Consider the following 20442-nt stretch of genomic DNA (forward strand, 5'->3'; position numbering starts at 1 on the left):
TTTTGGAAAAATTTATCTGGCAAAGGATTTCTTTAAGCATCTTGGAAATTTATTTTGGATAAGCATACAAATTGGGCAAGCTAGACGCTGCAGTGGATAGAGCACTGGGCTTGTAATTAGGAAAACTCATCTCAGACACTGTGTGACCCTGGGCAAGTCACTTCACCCTGTTTACCTCAATTCCGCATCCATAAAATAAACTGGAGAAGAAAATGGCAAATCATTCCAATATCTTTGCCAAGAAAACCCCAAAATATGACAGACACAACTAAAAAAAGAAACTGGAGAACAACAAAAGGATACATGGAAGAATTTTGTATCTGTAAAATTGGAATTTTATTTTTTTAAAGATATTTGATACCTTTTGATTAAGCTTGAAATTAATTTGGAAGGTAAAACTGATTGGTTTTTTCCCTAGGATTTTAGACAGATCCTGGGCATAGGGAGGATCTAGAATGGATGACTTTGAATGATAAGTAATAAGGGGACTTATTTTTAACTTTAAAGTTGGAATTTCATGAGTGTGACCTTTTTTCCCTCTAATCACTCAGAAGTATCTATAATTCCTTACTACCTATCAAAAAGAAATGAATTATCTACTTGTACACTGTGAATTCCTATTTAAATGGGAAAAAATAACTTCCTTTAAAGCAGAACTTTTCATAGCCACTGAATAATGAATTTTCTGGTTGATTTGAGGGCTTTTACTTTGACTTTACCTTTGAGGTCTATTTTATTATTAATCAACAAACTCATTGTGTTAAAAATGTTTGACAACTAATCTTGAAACTATTTTTTAAAAATTATATACAATTATAAATTAATGTCATCTAGACTTTATATCACACTTGAATAACTATTAGTTGTTTGCTAAATGAACAAATAAATGACTTGCTGACACTATAAAGTTACGTTGTTCTTTGACTCTAGGAATGGAAAGAAAGGAATTTTGAATGAAAACATAAAGGAAGAATGAACATCTGCAGGAAAGAAACAAAAAGATTATATAACTCTGTACCTTGACAACAGCCTTAAACAAAGCCAGTTTTTCAATATAAATACACTGTAGCATAGTTCTGTTTAGCTTTAGAAATTCTTGTCTTCCCTTGCTATTGGGGAAGAATTATTCCTGCCAAACCCCCAAGTAGGAAAGAAGCTGCAGATGAAATTGGTAGAAGCATTAGGGGATTCTAAATAGGAAGGATGACAGCTGGATTGGTTTTCATCACACAGTTTTTAGATCCCTGCAGAAACCAGTGGACCAGTTCCTAAATACAAACAATGTCTTTTCCTCGGTGTTTTGGCAGTATTCAGAGGCTGAACTTATATTGAGGAAATTGGGGAGTGCTTATTGCTGACAGTGTTGGATGAATTTTTTAATGTATTTACTGTTGTAGTTCCTCCAAGTATCATTGGTACTAATCCTGAAAATCTGACTGTGGTGGTGAATAATTTCATCTCTTTGGCCTGTGAGGCCACTGGTTTTCCACCTCCTGATCTCAGCTGGCTCAAGAATGGAAAATCCATCAGCTTGAGCAATAATGCTCTCATTGTGCCTGGTAAGGAAACTCTTTTTCTGATAACCTGAGGAGAACCTTCTCCCCTTTCATTTATCTTCTTAGCACACTACTTTTTTTTTTTAAATCTTGAAGAACTCCATGTTAAAAAAAAAATTAAATTGCGTACTTTGCTAAATTCATAGTATATGGCTTAGTGGATAGTGTGGTAGGTAGGCCTGGGTTCAAATCCCACCTCAACAGAGTTACTATCTGTGTGACCTTGGGCAAAACACATCAACTAATGTCTTCCTCAGTTTCTTCAACTGTAAAATAGGAACAGGAAATAGCATTTACCTCCTAGAGTTGTGGAGGAGTTCAAATGATGAAGTTGAAAAATCACCTTGCAAACTTTAAAGTATTATATAAATGCTAGCCAGCCAGTAGTAGTAATAACAATAACTCATTTATATAGCAAATTTTACCTTTTCTTACTTTAGTAAAAGAGGTAGATATTGTAGTGGATAGAGCAGATAGTGAATAGAATTGGCATTGCAACCAGGACAGCCAGGGTGAAGGAAGCAAGTTCCAGGATCCTAAGTCACAATCATAGAACTTCTCTATTCTCTAGATAACTCTAATAGTCTTGAGTTGTTGAGAAGCTGTCAGTAAACATGGGTGGTTGGGGGAGCAGGGGAAGAAAGGCAGGAGGTTTCTCTTCCTTGAGAGTTCCATATACAAATGAAATCACAGACACATTCCTTGTCCCTTCTTACTGTTGTGGTTTTTCCAATCTGAGAATCAAAGTGCCTTATATCTCTTATAAGAACAGAAAAAAGGCAGTGATTTAATTGAATGAACCTTTCAATTACAATATATTTATAGCATTACAGTGCTACATAGAATAAGGAAAAGGTGAAATGGGAGTGCAATCAGCAATTTTGAAAATTTTCAAAGGATTTAAAAATCAACTTGTGAGCAAAGGAAGATCATTTTTAAAGATGTTTTTCTTTTATTCATAGGTAATTTTGAATAATTTTTTTAATTGCATCATACTAAAAATACCCAATGTATTGTTGCATCACTGAACTCTTGGGGAGGGGGGAGATGATAGGGAGCAGGGAAAGAATAGCATGAGATCCAAATGTTAGAACCAGGTCACCTGATGACTACCTGTTCACTTTGTGCTTAATGTTAGCTTCAAGATCCAAGTGTGATTTTCAAAAGGTTTGTTCAATTACTGGTCAGTCCAGGTCGACTTGATTTAAAAAAAAAAAAAGCAATGTATTTGAGCAACACTGATAAGCTTAAAAAATGGTAAATAAAACTTAGGCTCCTTAGGGTTGGGGAATGCATTATACTGAATTTGCTGTCTGCATAGATTCTTCATTCATGGAATTAAAGAGAGCAGAGGCAAAGCTTTAAATTCAATATTAAATTATAATTTAATTATGATTTAAGTACTTATTTCTCTCTTTCACATAAGAAAGAAAATCCTATGAATATGGCCAATTGTGGGTAAGATGATAATGAAAATCAGGAGAGAATAGAGAATTAATTCCTATCAAATCAATAATCAATATTTTAATCAATAAAACCTTTCTTTGTCCATTATAACTTAAAGATAGGTTATTTTAAAATGCCTACCAGATTAATATGATAAACAGACTGATCTTTATACTGTTTTTGACTTTATTTCCCCCCGTTATAATTCAGGTGGCAGAAGTCTTCAAATTATACGGGCCAGAGTATCTGATGGAGGGGAATACACATGTATAGCCATGAACCAAGCTGGTGAAAGCAAGAAAAAAATTTCTCTGACTGTCTATGGTTTGTTTTCACTGTGCTCCAAAAATACATTCATTATTGAATACATAAGGAAGTTTTTCATACAAATTAATTTAAAATTATTATTTTTTCCTTCCTTCAGTTCCCCCAAGTATTAAGGATCATGGCAGTGAATCTCTTTCTGTAATTAATGTAAGAGAAGGATCTCCAGTGTCATTGGAGTGTGAGTCGAATGCTGTTCCACCTCCTATCATAACCTGGTATAAGAATGGGCGAATGATCATGGAATCTGCTAACTTGGAGATTTTAGGTGATGGACAAATGCTCCACATCAAGGGAGCTGAGGTAACTTGTTTGTTTTCCTCTGAATGGAACTTTTTGTTAAAGGATGAAGGGGGATATGGTGTCCACTTGATTCTTTTCTATAATGAATAAAATTTTCATAAAAAACAAAGTAGTGTCAGATAACCTGGTTTCTGGTTCTAGCTCTCTCATTGTCTTGAGTATTTTGGAATTCTGTTTCTTCATCCATACAATTAGGTGATTAGACAAGGAGCTATCTAAAGGAATTATCCACACCTATGAAATTATAGAATTTCTACCCTTCTGTTGCTTTGTCTACATGATTTTGAAGCCCCTTAGCTTGAATAAATTTGCTTCTCACTGAAAGTAAATTTGGCAAATGAAATAAAGACTAGATCTTTTAAAGCATAAGATATCTATACCATTTTATATCATACATAATATTTGTATGTATTCAATTTGTAATTGAATGGAAAACATTTAAATTTTTTTTTTGCTTTTTTGTTATAATTTTAGGTTTCTGACACAGGCCAATATGTATGTAGAGCTATAAATGTAGCAGGGCAAGATGATAAAAATTTCCATCTTAATGTTTATGGTAAGTATCTATATTGAATTACTATTTGTTTTAAGATATGAAATTAATACAGTGAATACATACATTAATGATGTTTTTGTTCATTTTAGTACCACCCAGGATAGAAGGACCCCAAGAAGAGGAAGTTGTTGAGACTATCAGTAATCCTGTGACTCTTGCATGTGATGCTACTGGGATCCCTCCACCTACTCTCTTATGGTTGAAGAACAGAAAGTCAATAGGTACTGTAATCATTCACACTTAATTTTATTTCATTTTTTCTTACCATATTTCCCCATGTATAAGATGTACCCTAATTTTGGGGCCCAAAATTTGAAAAAAAATATATTACATAAAGTTATTGAATTTAAGTTTCATTCATCATGAAATTCAAGGGCCTTCTGCTCCTAGCTTTCAAGTATCTTTTGGTCAAGCTTGGTGTGTGGACGCATGCTTAGTCCATTCTCTTTCATGGACCTGAAACAACAATCCTTTGAAATCAGTCACTTCTATTTCATCATCAATTCTTCTTGCCTCCTGCTGAACCATCTTTGTGGACACAGGAATTCCAATGACCCTTTGCTCTTTAATCCATAGCTTCAATTCTCTAACTCAGGTCATTTTACTGACTTGCCTCTCATGGCCTTCTTCTGCTAGGGCATTTTAGTAAGGTTTCTTCTTCCCATAGCCAGTCTCAAATTGTTTTCTCAGGTGAAGGAGGCCTGAACTGATATTCAGCAGCACAATTTCTATTCACTTCTGCAAACTGAATCACTTTTAAGTTAAATTCAGCACTGTAATAAAATCTTTTCTGAGCCATTTCTGGGAAGAACGTGGCAAAACATAATCTAATATACTGGTAACAAATGCAAAACAGTGAGCATAAAGACAAGCACACAAAAAAGCGGGAAATGAAAGTAAAAAATCTACAACCACTGTATAAGATGTTCCCAGTTTTTAGACCCCAAATTATTTTTTAAAAGGGTGTGTCTTATACATGGGGAAATATAGTATCTTGAGAGACAAAGCTGCAAATCTTCAAAGTTAATACATAAAATTTATCCCCTTTGACTTTCACAATATTAGATTCAGTCTACTGCTCTAGTCTTTCAACACCTTGACAAATTTGATGACCATCGCTTTACTTAAGTTTATGTCTTCTTCTTAGAGTAATTATTAATTTCAACAGTCGTTCATCTCAGTGTGTTTACTCCTAATGACAGTGCAACCTGAAGATTATATTTTCAATACTTTGTCATCTAATCCATATTGTGTGGTCTTCCTGAATTCAATGAATCTGCTAGAGGTTGAAAATCCAGGTGTTAATGTATGCATAAGTACATATATAGAGATATATCTATACATATATGTATGTGTATAGATGTTGTAGCTGTTATTATTATTATTGTTAACCAATTCATCAACTTATATATTTACCAGTTAATCAACCAACCAACCAATATTTCTTATATGTGAGCTCATGTGGGTAGAAAACATACCTCGTTTATCTCTGCCTTCCCTTTTTCCTGCCACATTACATTCCACATAGCTTATTTGTTGAATGACGAAGGAAAGAAGGAAAAATATAATTTTAAGTATATTTTTAGTCTAAATTATAATTTAAGAGGAGCAGAAAAAACAATTTGCCTAGTTTCAGAGATATTTAAGAATAGAAAAAAAATTTAAGCTGACAAAAATTTTGTAATTTACAAAGGAATCCATGATACTTTAGTCTATTCCACTAATCTTTATTTTTTTAAAAAAATAGGCTAGGTCTCCCTATCTTCCTTAAACTGAAAGTTCAATGTCTGCTCACAGGATAGGTTCTACTCTAATCAGCCTGCACAATACCCCCCTCTTCTGTGGAGCTGACCATATTTGATGCAAAACTTAATGAAGATACTTGATTGATTTAATCCACTGCTCAGACTGATTTAATCCACTGCTTGAGAACTCCTAAACTCAAGAAAACCCTCAACTTCTCTAGTAGAGGGCAGTATAGGAGTGTATCATCTTGTCTGGTTATTAATTACTATTAAAAATGCTTTTAGTCTCTAATAAATAATTTAGGCAATTACTGCTTTACAATATAATTTGAGATCCAGTAAAAAGCCATTTCATTCCTTTTTCTTCATTATTTCTCTTTAAATTCTTGAACTTTTGTTTCTCCAAATGAATTTTATTAGTATTTTGTCTAATTTTATAAAGTATACCTCTCTCATAGTTTGACATTTCAATAATTTTTGGTTGTTTAGTATTTCTACTCATTCTTATTGAATGTTTTTTTGTAGATCTTCCTCTATTTTCTTTAAATTCTCAACGTTTTTAGCACAAAATTGTAGCTATGGTAGTGACTAGTATTTCTTCATTTTTTTATTTTGTCAGTTTGGCTTTAACCATTTCAAATTTAAGTAAGCAAATAATCTATTAATTTTGGTATTTTTAAACTAGCTTTTGTCTTGTTAAATATTTACTTTTCACTAAGACAACATTTTGTAGAAAAGCACTACAATTAGAGTCTCAAGAGACAGATAAGGTCTTTATCATATATCCCACCATAGCAGTTGTCATTTAATTTTGAAATTTATTTTAATGTTTTCAGTATTATTTTTCTATAAAATGGAGTTATTACTATTAATCTCATCAGGTTATTATGAAGATCAATTGAGAAGATATATTTGAAATGACATTGTAACTATAAAATGATGTATATCATATATATTCATATAAAAGAAAAATATAATTTTAAATATTTTATTTTTTATTGATCTAGCTCATTCAAGTTAACTTAGAATAAAATTGATATATTATGGTGGGAAAATGATGTAGTATCCCACATAAACTCTAAATGTCATTTTAAACCACTTCTTTGGAATGTTTTCATGTTCATATGAGTCCTTTTTCAAGAAAACCCAATAGCATGAAATTTCCTTATAAAGCAGATTAAAGGGTGACTATTTGCTTTAATGATAGAATTCACTTTTAGGCTATTTTAAAATGAATTTCTATGTGTAAAATAGAGTTCTTCTTTTAAAATATATTTTTCAAGAATTCTATAATGAAGCAAAATGAATAATTTTATATTTTAAGTGATGATGTTATAGAAAATTATAGTGATAGCTCTCATTAGAAAAAAAAGATTATCAAGTGTTATTTTTTTTTAATTTTTGCATCCATAGAAAACTCTGATTCACTTGAGATACATGTTTTGTCTGGAGGAAGCAAGCTTCAGATTGCCCGGTCTCAACATTCAGACACTGGAACATATACTTGTGTTGCATCAAATATAGAAGGAAAAGCTCAGAAAAATTATCTTCTTTCCATTCAAGGTATGTGTTGGTACATGGAATACAAATAAGATTTATATTTTATTAACAGCAAGAAATAGGTCTAATATTAAAGTCAATTTACAAATGGTCCAAGATATATTCACGTCATAAAAAAGTCATTGTTTCATATTCATTACCAGTACCAAAGTAATCTGTTTCTCATAATATTCAGTGTCTATTATCTTGGAAAGGGTTTCTTGAAATCGTCACCTGAACACAAAATGAGTGCTTTCAACTATCCTGATTTTTTGATCCTGAATATAATTAGCTCTGGTTCTATTATAACTTACAGGACTTTTATAACCTATCCTTTCACAATTTGAACTCATGTGAGAAAATTTTTTTAAAGCATTTAGCATAGGTCAAATGGAAGAGGACATTTTATAGCTTCTCCATCACAAACCCTGACTCAACATTGTGCTCCACTCACATTCTCTTCCCCCAATTCCCAGCCATAGATTTGGACAGTTCCCTGTTGCCTTCATTCCAAAACATCCAAGTGTGGATATTTTAGTCCCAAAGAGGAGGTGAAAAGAAACATGGGAGAATTAACCCTTTCCCTCCTGAAATCCTACTCCTCCCTTAGAAGAGGACATAAAACAGAATAAAAACAAAATTACAGTCTCTGAAGAGAAAAAAAGAGAAGTCAATAGTGGTTTACTTTTCTGTATTCATTCCTTGGCTCCCTGGCATTTTGGGGTATATAGGAGAAAGAATACCAGGGAAGGGCTCACTCAAACACTTGCCTGGTTTAGGATTAAGGAGGCAGGGTGTGAACAAGTTGTCCATCTGGCATACATAACTATTCTCTTTAGTTCCCAGGTTCAAGAGCCTGCTGGACAAGCATCAGACCTTCAGGTTGGAGGGGATGATGCATTATTTATATGTCTATATTACACTGAAATCCTTCATATCAGTGTACTGTAATAAATTTGTATCATATTTTTAAAATTCTAGTTTAAATAGAAAATCTCCAAGGTCTTTTCTAGGTCTGAAGTTCTATGTATATGTTTAAACATAAATATCAAGTTATTTAATGCTTTGGAGGTAGTTCATTCTTATTGATGAAAGGTATCATTCATTATCTCTCCAAAGTGCCTCCAAATATTGTTGGTTCTGAAATGCCAAGTGAAGTCAGTGTTCTTCTGGGAGAAAACATTCATTTGGTCTGCAATGCCAATGGAATTCCAAAACCTGTTATTCAGTGGTTGAAAGATGGAAAACCTATAAGCAATGGTGAAAGAGAAAGAATAAGGTATGTTTAAATGTGAACTTTGAAATTTACCTCAGTATGCAAATGATGTTCTTCAAAAATAAAATATTAAGCAGTAGCAGAAGGAGAACCATACTGGCATCATTACTTTGTAATTCAGGGTAAGCCAATTAATCTCTGTGACCTCAGATTCCTTATCTATAAAATGAGGATTTCATTATTTCCATACCTTGGACTTTGCTATAGATCACTATAAATGTTAATTACTATTATTATAAATTTATATTGTAAGTTGTTCTGTGCATATATCTTTTGTATTGACTGATTAGAATGTTATATAATGATAACCTTATTCAGCATATGCTTATTTTAAAATTTAATTATAGAATGATTTTACTAGTTTATAGTAAACTGTATGAGAAGATGAAAAAACATTACAAATATTATCTTCTAGCACATTACTAATAATTATGGCTTGTCTCCAACATTTTCATCCTTCTGTCTTTAAATTGAGGGTCTTTCACATGATAAAAAAATGAATTTCAAGAAACATGTTTTAACTCTTCTCAGGTAAAAGACATCGAAGGTTTATTTCCACTAGTTTGGTATGAGCAAAAAAAAAGTAGCTTTTCCTTTGAAAATTAGTTGTTAATTTGACCTGCTTTTACTTTTGAAATTTCTTGATTAAAAAGAGTTCAGTATATATGTGTATATATATATGTATATATATATATATATATATAATAAAATAATTCATTCTATCAAATTTGTTTCTTTCAAACAAATTACAACTTTGCCATCTAGCTTCTTGGAAATGATCTAGGAAACTAAAGTAACCATATTTACCATATACCATTCTTATCTTTCAGGATATAGAGAATACAGATAAACAAAATACTATAAAATACTCTTTAAACCTATATCATAAAGTTTCATTCCGATACTATTATCAAACTATAATACAGTAGTCTGCCATAATACAATATCGTAGGCAAAACAGTAAAACAGATGTCTTTATATTTCCAAAAATAAAACATGAGACATGCTCTTGATTTAATTCAATAAACATTAACATGAAACATGAAACAGAAACAAACATTTTTTAGTAAAATGTATCATTTAAAGTTGGTTATTTTCCCATTTTTATTTTTAACTGAATTATTTTGATTATTAAATTTTAAGTAAATTATTATTCAGGCAACAAGCATTTATTGAATATTTAGAGCATGTTAGACATTGTTCTAAACACTGGGGATACAAAAAAAAGTAAAAAACAATGGAGAAGATAATATGCGAATAACTGTTAACATAAGCCATATATGTTGTAAATGAAAAAGGTAATCTCAGGACAGAACAAACTGAGAAGAGAAGAAAAAAGGAAGGTGGGAGGTGCAGAAAGACTTCCTAAAGAGGGTGGTATTGAAATTCAGTCTTGAAGGAGGTCAGTGAAGCCAAGGAGTTGGAAGGTATGTGGGACATCCAATTAAAAAGTTCCAGATTTCGCAGCAACATCAATCTTAAAGGACTTGCTCATTTCATCAGTGCAACAATCAGGGACAATTTTAGGATATCTATAATGGAGAATACCATCTGTATCCAAAGAAAGAATTGTGGAGTTTAAACAAAGACCAAAGATATTACCTTTAATTTTGAAAAAAAAAAGGTATCTTATTATGTAATTTTGCTCTCTCTTATATTTTTTTTCTTAAGGATATGATTTCTCTCTCAACACATTCAATTTTATCAATGAATAGCATGGAAATAATGTAAAGACTATCAGAATGCCTTCTGTGGGGGTGGGAGGAGGGAAGCGATGGGGGAAAACTGTAAAATTCTAAAAACAATAAAAAAATAAAATAAAATCATGTAAAAGGGGGGAAAAGTTCCAGATTTGGAAGAAGAAAAAGTAAGGAGAGTGAAGCTGAAACAAGATGTAAGAAAGTTAGAAAAGTAGGAAGGGACATGGTTGTGGAGATTTGACATTTTAAATGCCAAAGGTGCTGAAGGTAATTTGCAACTACTGGAGTTGATAGTGGGAGGGGGTACAATAGGGTCAGCTGAGTGAAGGATGGATTAGAATGGTGAGAGAGTTGGGGTAGAGAAATCAAAGAGAGGACTTGAAATAATAGATTTAAGGTGATAATAGCTTGTTCTAATGAAGAGAGAAGAGGAAGTAAAGGAGAGATATTGTTAAAGTGGAGGAAAAATGGTAAAAGATTGAATGTGAGATGAGTAGAAGGGAGGAGTTAAAGATGGTGATGATACAAAAACCTGGCTAACTGGGAGAATGGTGATGCTCTAGAGAGTATCAGGAAATTGGGGAAGTAGAGGGTGTTTAGGTAAAAGGGACATGGTGTTTAAGTGTTGATGACATTCGGACTATGTTAAGTACACATGATACAAGGGCATAAGCAAAGACAGTATACTATCTCAAGTTTATATTCTAATGGGGGAAATAAAACACATTATTCTCCAGGGAAATACTTGGGAAAGTTATTGGGATGGTCAGTGGGGTCATCAGAGAGTAGATTGATACACTCTATCCAGGAAGATTGACAAAACTGATTTGTTCATGACTCCAGAATTGAAGAGAGGTGGAAGAAAGGCATGATGGATGGCCAAGGACTTTTGGGGGAAATGGTTGGTCAGAAAGGAGTGAAATAATATATGTCTGAGACTTTCCTGAAATAGAGGTTCTGGGGAGGCCTAGGAATACTGGTACCAACGAACAAACAAGAATTTCTTGAGGAAAAAAACCACTTTAAAAGGATGCAAAAAAAAAACTATGACAGACATGAACCATACTCAAATGAAGTTTGCTATCATCTTCTTTGTTATCTTCCTTTAATTTTTTTAAATCCTTCAGTATGCAGCATTATATAAAGCATTTATTTGGAATTCTAACCTGTGTATCATTTTGTAAAGTGAAATGGAGCTCTGAGTAAATTATCTAAATTAATCATTTAGTTACAGGTAATGACTACCATGTTTCATTTCATCTAACTTTGGTTTTTAACTCAGGTTTCCGACAAATATTTATTTTGAAAAACATATCAGATTAATAAACTATATTAAAGAGCTTTGTTAACCTTATTTCAGTTAATAATAATATTAATTATAGTAATAATGAAAATATTGGCATAAATATAGCCCCTAGACTTGTAATATGGCAATAACATTAGAATTCTAATTAACCTAGTTTATTGAAAAGAATAAACTATAGTTGAAAGAAGCAATCTGAATTTACTGCAATCAAAATTATATTGATTTTTAACCTTTGCTAAACATAATTATAGGCAATTTTACTTGGTGGAAATCATTTAACACTCATCATTTAGAATGATTGTTTCAGAGCATATATATGATTTTGTTTGTTAATGTCATATATATATATGTATATATATACATATATATATATATATATATCCAGTGAAAAAAGCACTCACATATTCTATAGAATTCTTTCATCACACTGATAAGTGTTGTGAATTATATGATGTTAAAATAGTCTTCCAAGTCCAAATTTAATTCAGCTTTTTGGATGCTTTGTTGTTGAAATATTTCCATAAACTTTCATTACAGAGTTTTCACATACTTTTCATTTAGTTCAAAGATTGTGTTAAGATCTACAAATATAAAATTCTGAATATTTAAGAAAAAATAACTTTAGTTCTGAGTTACCTTTCAATCAGAGTTGACTTTATTTACTTTTCCTTGAAAGATAACAGATTTTTAGTTGCATGTGTGGAATTCACATCAATTTTATGACATGAATCTAGTGGAACCTTAGACTTAGAACTAGTAAGAATAGTATACCTCCTTCATTTTACAGTCAATGAAACAGGTTTATGACTTGATTAATGTCATGCAAATACTAACAGAGCTGGGATGCTAATCCAATTCCTCTTCAAAAACATCATTTTCTACCATTGCACCACACTTCCTTCTAGGATTTCTAGAAGATACATAACAAACAACTTAAAATGTAATGTCAGAAAGTAAATGATCAATTTGTGATGGGAAAGGATGTTTAAGAACACAAGGAATTACCTTTTAAATTGCAAAAAAGAGTTAGTTTTCCAGATGATAGGACCACATAAATCAGCTCAGTACATTCTACCTATGACCTTTTCCATAGAGTGACTCCAGATGGCAGCACGCTAAACATTTTCGGAGCTCTCACATCTGACATGGGGAAATACACATGTGTAGCTACTAATCCTGCAGGAGAAGAAGACCGAATTTTTAACTTGAATGTCTATGGTGAGTTTTAAATTGGGACACATTCAGTTCCAACATATTATAGTTTTATTACCTTAGGAAGAAAAATGAATATCTAATATCAGGTTTTCTGGGACAAATTCTCTCTGATGAAAATGCCACACTGCTACCATTTGGATGCAGTAACAGATGAGTAAGTCACTGTAAGAGGGATAGTTTTGAACTAGTCATTTTCATGCTTTTCTTCTTCTATTGCTGCAAAATGTAGTTTCACCTGCAATTGTGGGTAATAAGGAAGAAGCAGAGAAGTTAATGGCCTTATTGGATACTTCAATAAATATTGAATGTACTGCCACTGGAATTCCACCACCTCAAATAAATTGGCTAAAGAATGGACTCCCTTTGCCAATCTCATCCCAAATCCGATTACTGTCTGCAGGGCAGGTGATCAGGTCAGTTTTTTTTAAATATTCTATTTTTAAATGAAGGGTTGTAGTTTATGAGCCCTTCTTTCATCTAACCAAGTTTTTTTAATTTTTTATTGTTATCTTTTGATTTTGCATTACTTTTACTTCAAAATGTATCCATTCCCTATTTCACTGCAAAGCAAAATTCCTGTATCTTAAATTAAAACAGAATATGAAATAAAAGTTCTGTAAACCTGAACATCAATCACATTTTAAAATACCTGCTATCCTACACACATATACCTCCATTCCTAACAACGAATAGGAGGCATATTTTTTCTACACTTCTCCAGGTTCACTTTGCTATTTGTTATGGATATTGGACTTTTGCTATTCATATATAGAACAAATACTTTTCCCATTTTAATATCATTTCTTTGTGCTTGTTGATTGTGCCTCTTATCTTTATTCATGTAAAAACTACTTTAAATTTCATATATACAAAATTATCTATTATATCTTTTATGATCCTCATTGGTTAAGAATTTTCTCTTTGGGCAGCTGAGTGGATAGAATCAGGAGGACCTGAATTCAAATGTGACCTCGGATACTTAATAATTAATTACCTAGCTGTGTGACCTTGAGCAAGTCACTTAACCCCATTGCCTTGCCAAAAAAAAATTTAAAAAAAGAAAAAAGAATTTTCTCCTTAACCACAGTTATAAAAAGTACTTCCTCTCTGTTCTTTTCTAATTTTTGTTAAGGTACAACATTTTATATTAGGTCAAACTATGAGTTTATTATTGTACATGGTTTATAGTATTCTAAACACTTTTTCCTGCTAAACTTTCTAATTTTCCTAGAAATTTCTGTCAAAAAAGGGTTTCTTCCTCATAATCATTTATGTTCTTATTTTCATCAAATTCTGGTCTACTATTTTTTAATGTTTGCATTTCCTAATTATCTAGTCTGTTCTACTTTTTTGATTGTAATTAACACTATATGCTTTTAAAAGCAACCACTTCATCATGCATAGTTTGAGGTCTGAAAACTGAATAACTTCACTCCAAGCTTTTTCTCATTTTCTTTGAGATCTTAGACCTTATTTCCCCTTAATAAATTTTGATCTGTTTTACTTAGTTCCATATTGTATTCACAAGGTAATCTGGTTGCACTAAATATATGTTAGTTTTGTCATTCAAATTGCCTTCTGTGGGGGGTGGGGGAAGGGAAGTAAGATGGGGGAAAATTGTAAAACTCAAAATAAAATCTTTTAAAAATAGTTTTGTCATTTTTATTACTTTGGCACAACCCATCCACAAGCAGTGAATATTCTTCCAGTTATTCAAGTCTTAATTTCTGTAAAGAATGTTTCATAGTTGTAGTTATATTAGTCTTGCATATCTTAGATTAGCTATGATACCTTATGTTTCATATAATAATTTGAAATGGAATGCATTTTTATCATATCTTCCTGATTCTTGTTAGTACTGTATAGAAATAATGATGATTTGTGGTTTGTTAGGATTTTAATATTTGTTTTTGTACTTTTTTCCCCCAGAATTGTGAGAGCTCAGGTATCTGATGTTGGAATATACACTTGTGTGGCCTCTAACAGAGCTGGGGTAGATAATAAACATTATAGTCTGCAAGTTTTTGGTAAGTAATGTTGTATGAAACATTATACTTATTTGATAACTTTTTCTGTGTAAGACAAATATTTCTATTTTTTATATTATTTCTGATTCATAGTGAAACATTATGGTCATAGTCTATCTTTAAATTTCCTCATTGTTTCTCCCCACTGACTGATGCATTTAATTTGCAAAGTATCATATTTTATAGTGAAGAATGAATTAACTCACAGGTCAAGAAGGAATTTACACAATGAGTGCCTTAAGTATAGGGAATAGAAATTTTCCTATAGTCTGGGACCCTGTCATCAGGGCCCCTTTGTCTGTGTTTCTGCCAAAAATTACTTTTTACCCTAGTTTGACCTTTATTTTTCACAATGTTCCAAGTATAAAGTTCAAACAATTATATTTCTTTCCAGGCATGAGGTCATTCTTTCTTATACCAAAAGAAAATTAAGACTTTCTCATAATGTCAGATTATAATTATAATTGTTGAATATATATATACATGTATATTTCTCTATATGTACAAACATATATATTTACATAAACACTTATATTATTAAATTCACCATTCTCTGAAATATTAAAAATTTATAAATAGAAGAAAAATCTTTTCTCAATTATATTATTATTATTTAATATTATTTTGTTATTATGACTCCTGAACTCAGATTCTCCTCCAGTATTTGAATGCAGCTGGATTCTTGAGGCTATGCTGGAATAGCATACTCTATTGGAAATATTCTATTAAATTGAAAAGGGAGGCAGCCTCCTTTATCTCGGTACTCAGCTACCACCTCCCCAAAATCCATCAGTAAAAAAATTAATATAAATGATCTGATTTCTTATTTTCTCCCCTACATAGTACCACCAAGCATGGACAATGCAGCTGGAACTGAGGAGATAACAATTGTCAAAGGCAGTCCCACCTCACTGACATGCATTACTGATGGAATTCCAATTCCTACTCTGTCATGGCTTAAAGAGAATCAACCTCTGGAGCTGGACACCCATTTGAAATTGAGTAACCAAGGAATGGTTGTTCAGTTTGTTAAAGCAGAGATAGAAGATTCTGGAAGATACACTTGTATTGCCTCCAATGAAGCTGGGGAAGTCAAGAAGCATTTTGTTCTAAAGGTTCTGGGTATGTTCATTTTTTAACACATTCAAAAAATTAGTAGGAATTCAGCATACTTTATAAAAAAAGAGAATAATAGATCCCCAATAAAAAATTTACATGTCTGTATATATATATATATGTGTGTGTGTGTGTGTATGTGTGTATGCATATATATGAAACATTATTTTTATGGTTTTTTTGTCTTTGAGAGTTAGACTACAAGAAGTCATCTGCAATTATTTCCATTTTCTGACTTCTGTCTCTTAATGCCTTAAATTCTGACTTCTGACCTCACTACTTAAATGAAAATCCTTTCTCCAAGGTTACCTATAATTCCTTAAATGTAGTGATAATTTAATTGACTTCCCCTTCAACAATGAAATTTTTGACCATCCCCTCTAGTTTTCTAATTACATTATTATCTTTTTTTTCTCTTTCTACTTATCCAATCATTAGAGACAGGTGGTAAAATGGATACAGTTCTGGAGTTGGAGTCAAAGAGATCTAAGCCTGCCTGCCTTAGCTTTTGTATTGGTAAAACAGGTAGCACCTACCTCCTAGGATTGTTGTGAGACTTACATAAGATATCTATAAAGTGTTTTACAAATGATATAGTACTACATAAATGCTAGTTATCATTATTCTTTTTCAATTTCCTTTGCTGGATTGTTATTCTGAATCTACCCTCCCAATCATGGGTATGCCCAGGGTTCAGTCTTGAGCTTTCTTTTCCCCTCTCTTTTTTTAATATAATCTCTCCATTCAGTTTTCATTTCTTGAAGATGACTGCCAAAGCTTTGAATGGATAAAACTGTATTTCTTGTTTGCTGTGTTTTGAGATCTAATCTTTGTCTTGACTTCCTGACCCAACTTATCAAATGCAAGCTGATCCTCCTCAAATTCAACATAAGTCGTCTTTCCTAAAAACTCTTCGTCTAAACTTATTCATTTCTCTTAAAGACATCACCATCTTTTGAATCTCTCAGATTTGCTGTCATGATGTCATCCTTGAGTATTTCTTTACTTTCATCTCTAATATCCTATCAGAGCTTTAATCTTATTGATTCTATCTCCACTGAATTTCTTTTATATACCAGTTTAGATTTTCATCATTTCTCACTTGGAGTACTACAAGAGCTTCCTAGGTGATCTTCTTGCTTTTCATTTTTCTCTTTTCTAATCTTTCCTTTATCTTGCTTGATCCTAAAACATGCATTTTACCATGATACTGTCTACTCAATACCTTCAATAGCTATCTATTGTACTACTATGTTAAAATGCAGATTCCCTATCCTGGACTTTTAAAGCTCTTTACAATGTAACTCTTGTATATCTTTCTAGGTTTATTTTATATCACTTCTATTGACACAGAATCTGTTCAAGTCAAGCTATCCTGTTAGCACTCTCCTGAACATGACATTCCATTTTTTCATGTCTTTATATTGATAGTTTCATCATGTTTAGAATATCATCCTTATTAACTGTGCTTCCAAAAAAATCCCTAAATAAGTTGCTTTCTCCTACAAGAGGATTTTTTGATATTTTCAGTTTTTAGTGCTTGCTTTCTCCTGAAATTTATGTAACTTTGTATATATTTGTTTGTATATTGCATCCTCACAAGAGACTAGAAGTTTCTTGAGGGAAGGGACTATTCTTTATTATTTTTCCATCCTTACCAGTTTTTGCATTATTTGTGTGGAGGTTGTGCAATTAATTATTAGTCAGTTCTTGACTTTTTTCCTGAGGACTAAGGGTAAATAAATAAATATACATATGCCTTTTCCAATACAATAACATAATGGTATATAATAATGTATACATCATTTCTAATGAGGAGGAAAAAAAGAGTTATGAAAAAGGATTTTTTAAAAGTCATGTACAGAATATGTAATCAAGTATAAGGAAACTAATAAATGTAGCATGATCCTGCTAAAAGTGACAAGAATGCTAAAACTCAAAATGAGATAAGACATGAAGAAAATTAAGAACAACAAAAAGGATTTTTTTTTCCTTTCAGCTTTGTTGAAGAAAATAGAATGTTTAATAGTTTTGTTGGTTTTTTAAAAAGACCCATGGTCATGGCTCAGGAAGAATGTGACAAAAATAAGTAATAAAAGGGAAAGGCTAAAGCTGCTCAATTCTTATTTTGAGTCTATTTTCCTACTAAGATATTGAGCTTTTATATGCAAAGGGAAAAGAAAAATAGATAATAGGAAATTTATACTCATTTTAAGAAAGAAAAAAGCACACAGTTGCCCTTCTTGAGTTCATCACCAACAGAGGAGCAAAATCTTCTGACATTAAAAGAATTGTGAGGTCTTTGAAAAAATTTTGGAAAAAAGTAAAGATACCTAATGATTGGGGAAAAAGTATTGATAAGATTTTCAAAAAAAGAGATGAGGGAAGTGTGCAGAATTTGGAACTTTATTTAAATTCTTGGACAAAAATCTATAATTATTAAACAGCTATTTACATGAGTTATTAATGCCCTTCCAAAGTGGAAAATTGATGAAGGAATAATCATCAACATCAATTAAGACAAAAGATCCCATAAATCCTCAATCAGCTAACATTTGGCCTTCTTGAAAAGAGAAGTGATATGGCAATGAGAACAAAATAAGTTAAAAATATAAATTCATTTGTAAACTCTCTTGGAGAAGAATACATATTTCAGACATGAGGAACGTGCTGAGACATAAGGAAGAGCAAATGGAGCAGTTCTATTCAAGTGAAGAATAATTTATGAAGGAGGGGGATAGAAGATTATGACCAGTATGGCCTCATGAAACAATAAGAAGCAGTAGAGGGAAAAAATGGCAAAGAAATCTTAGCAAGAGATTAAACTATATAGCAACATCCTGATGCACTTAAAGATGACTCTGGAAGAGGCAACAAATAGAGGAAATACTAAAAAGAAAAATTTTAAACAATCTTTCTACCATCAAGAACAGGGAGTGACTGACCAAATATGAACTTGATCTTCATAGTTCCAGATATACTACATGAGAATGTGACAGTAGCACCGAAATAAAGCCAGACTAGATTAAGTACATACAAAACAATTTTGAAGGTGCTGAGAGATTGATTTTCAAGTTATCTAAAAAAATAAAGACACAAAATAGAAAAAAAATACATCAAAGAAAAAAAACTTGGGCATTTTTTTTATGAAAAACAAGACAACTGAGAGATTATCAATAATTGTTTATCATATATGTTTCCAGGAATCTGAGGATTTTGTGAAGATAATCTACCATTTCATCAGAGCAATCCTTAATGAAAATATGATATGAGACAGATTTTTGAAAATGATATTCTTCTATAATAGACCATTTCTTTATACATAGGTAGTTTACAAAAGTAGAGATTTACAAAAGTAGAGAATTCAAAACCCTTTTGTTTGCTGAGTACCAAAAAAATTCATTTGATTTGGTAGAACAAAATCACACTTAAAGCCTCTCTTCCAACAATATATCCCCCCCATGTGATATGTTCACAATCACACAATGTTCCTTGTAAGATGTGATAATAGAAATGCTTGTTTTATAGTTCTTTAGTTAGTAACATCAAGTAGGAAATAAAATAAGGAAACATAATCACCAAAGGTCTTTATTACTTTCATGGAGAATATCTAGTACAGCTTCCAAATCTAAGAGGGACTTTCTTATAGACAGTGAAATCCTCCAGAGGTAACCATTTGATTCGTGGGTGATCTTGTGTTGATTATTTTAAGACCTGGAACAACATAGATTTTTCTAGGGGTTTTTAGGGGGTTTTTTTGCAAGGCAAATGGGGTTAAGTGGCTTGCCCAAGGCCACACAGCTAGGTAATTATTAAGTGTCTGAGACCAGATTTGAACCCAGGTACTCCTGACTCCAAGGCCAGTGCGTTATCCACTACGCCACCTAGCTGCCCCATCATAGATTTTTCTAAATAAGATCCACAATCATTCAAAATAGTTTGTCTTACTTAACCTCATAGAAAAAAACCGGGTTGATAAAAAGAATGCTGTTACACAGACCAAAGTAGATTTTTGGATGGATAACTGAATGGATGAAAAATTATTCATCTAATTAACTAGTATTTATAAAGCAGCTGCTCTAACCCCAAAATTGAGCTAGGTACTGGGAACATAAATAAAAAGGTACAATGGTCCATGCTCCAGAAGAGTTTACATTTGGATAGACTCTGACTTATAAAAGAGTGATAGGCAAGAAAGGAGTTATTGTCTGGAGAGCTAGAGAGATTATGAATGGAGCTACTGAAAAGTCTATTGTCACCTCTTTCCAGTATCAATAGCAGTATTGTCTGGATTACTATTCATAGAACAAGAGGCAGAAGGAATATGTTGCAG

At 32.1% G+C, this 20442-nt stretch overlaps 1 protein-coding gene across 4 annotated transcripts in view; it reads left to right on the top strand.

The window, feature by feature from the left end:
• HMCN1 (hemicentin 1) overlaps positions 1–20442 on the top strand; it is an 814916-nt gene that overhangs the window by 683879 nt on the left and 110595 nt on the right. For all 4 annotated transcript variants that reach the window (XM_074222240.1, XM_074222238.1, XM_074222239.1 and 1 more), the window contains exons 58-68: positions 1398–1559; positions 3213–3326; positions 3427–3629; positions 4104–4185; positions 4275–4406; positions 7344–7493; positions 8589–8748; positions 12845–12969; positions 13196–13379; positions 14896–14993; positions 15837–16115. In XM_074222240.1, coding sequence (XP_074078341.1) covers positions 1398–1559; positions 3213–3326; positions 3427–3629; positions 4104–4185; positions 4275–4406; positions 7344–7493; positions 8589–8748; positions 12845–12969; positions 13196–13379; positions 14896–14993; positions 15837–16115 — 1689 coding nt within the window. The remainder of the gene's footprint in view (positions 1–1397; positions 1560–3212; positions 3327–3426; positions 3630–4103; positions 4186–4274; positions 4407–7343; positions 7494–8588; positions 8749–12844; positions 12970–13195; positions 13380–14895; positions 14994–15836; positions 16116–20442) is intronic.

The sequence above is a fragment of the Macrotis lagotis genome, chromosome 2, assembly GCF_037893015.1.
Source record: "Macrotis lagotis isolate mMagLag1 chromosome 2, bilby.v1.9.chrom.fasta, whole genome shotgun sequence".
Classification (NCBI taxonomy): domain Eukaryota; kingdom Metazoa; phylum Chordata; class Mammalia; order Peramelemorphia; family Peramelidae; genus Macrotis; species Macrotis lagotis.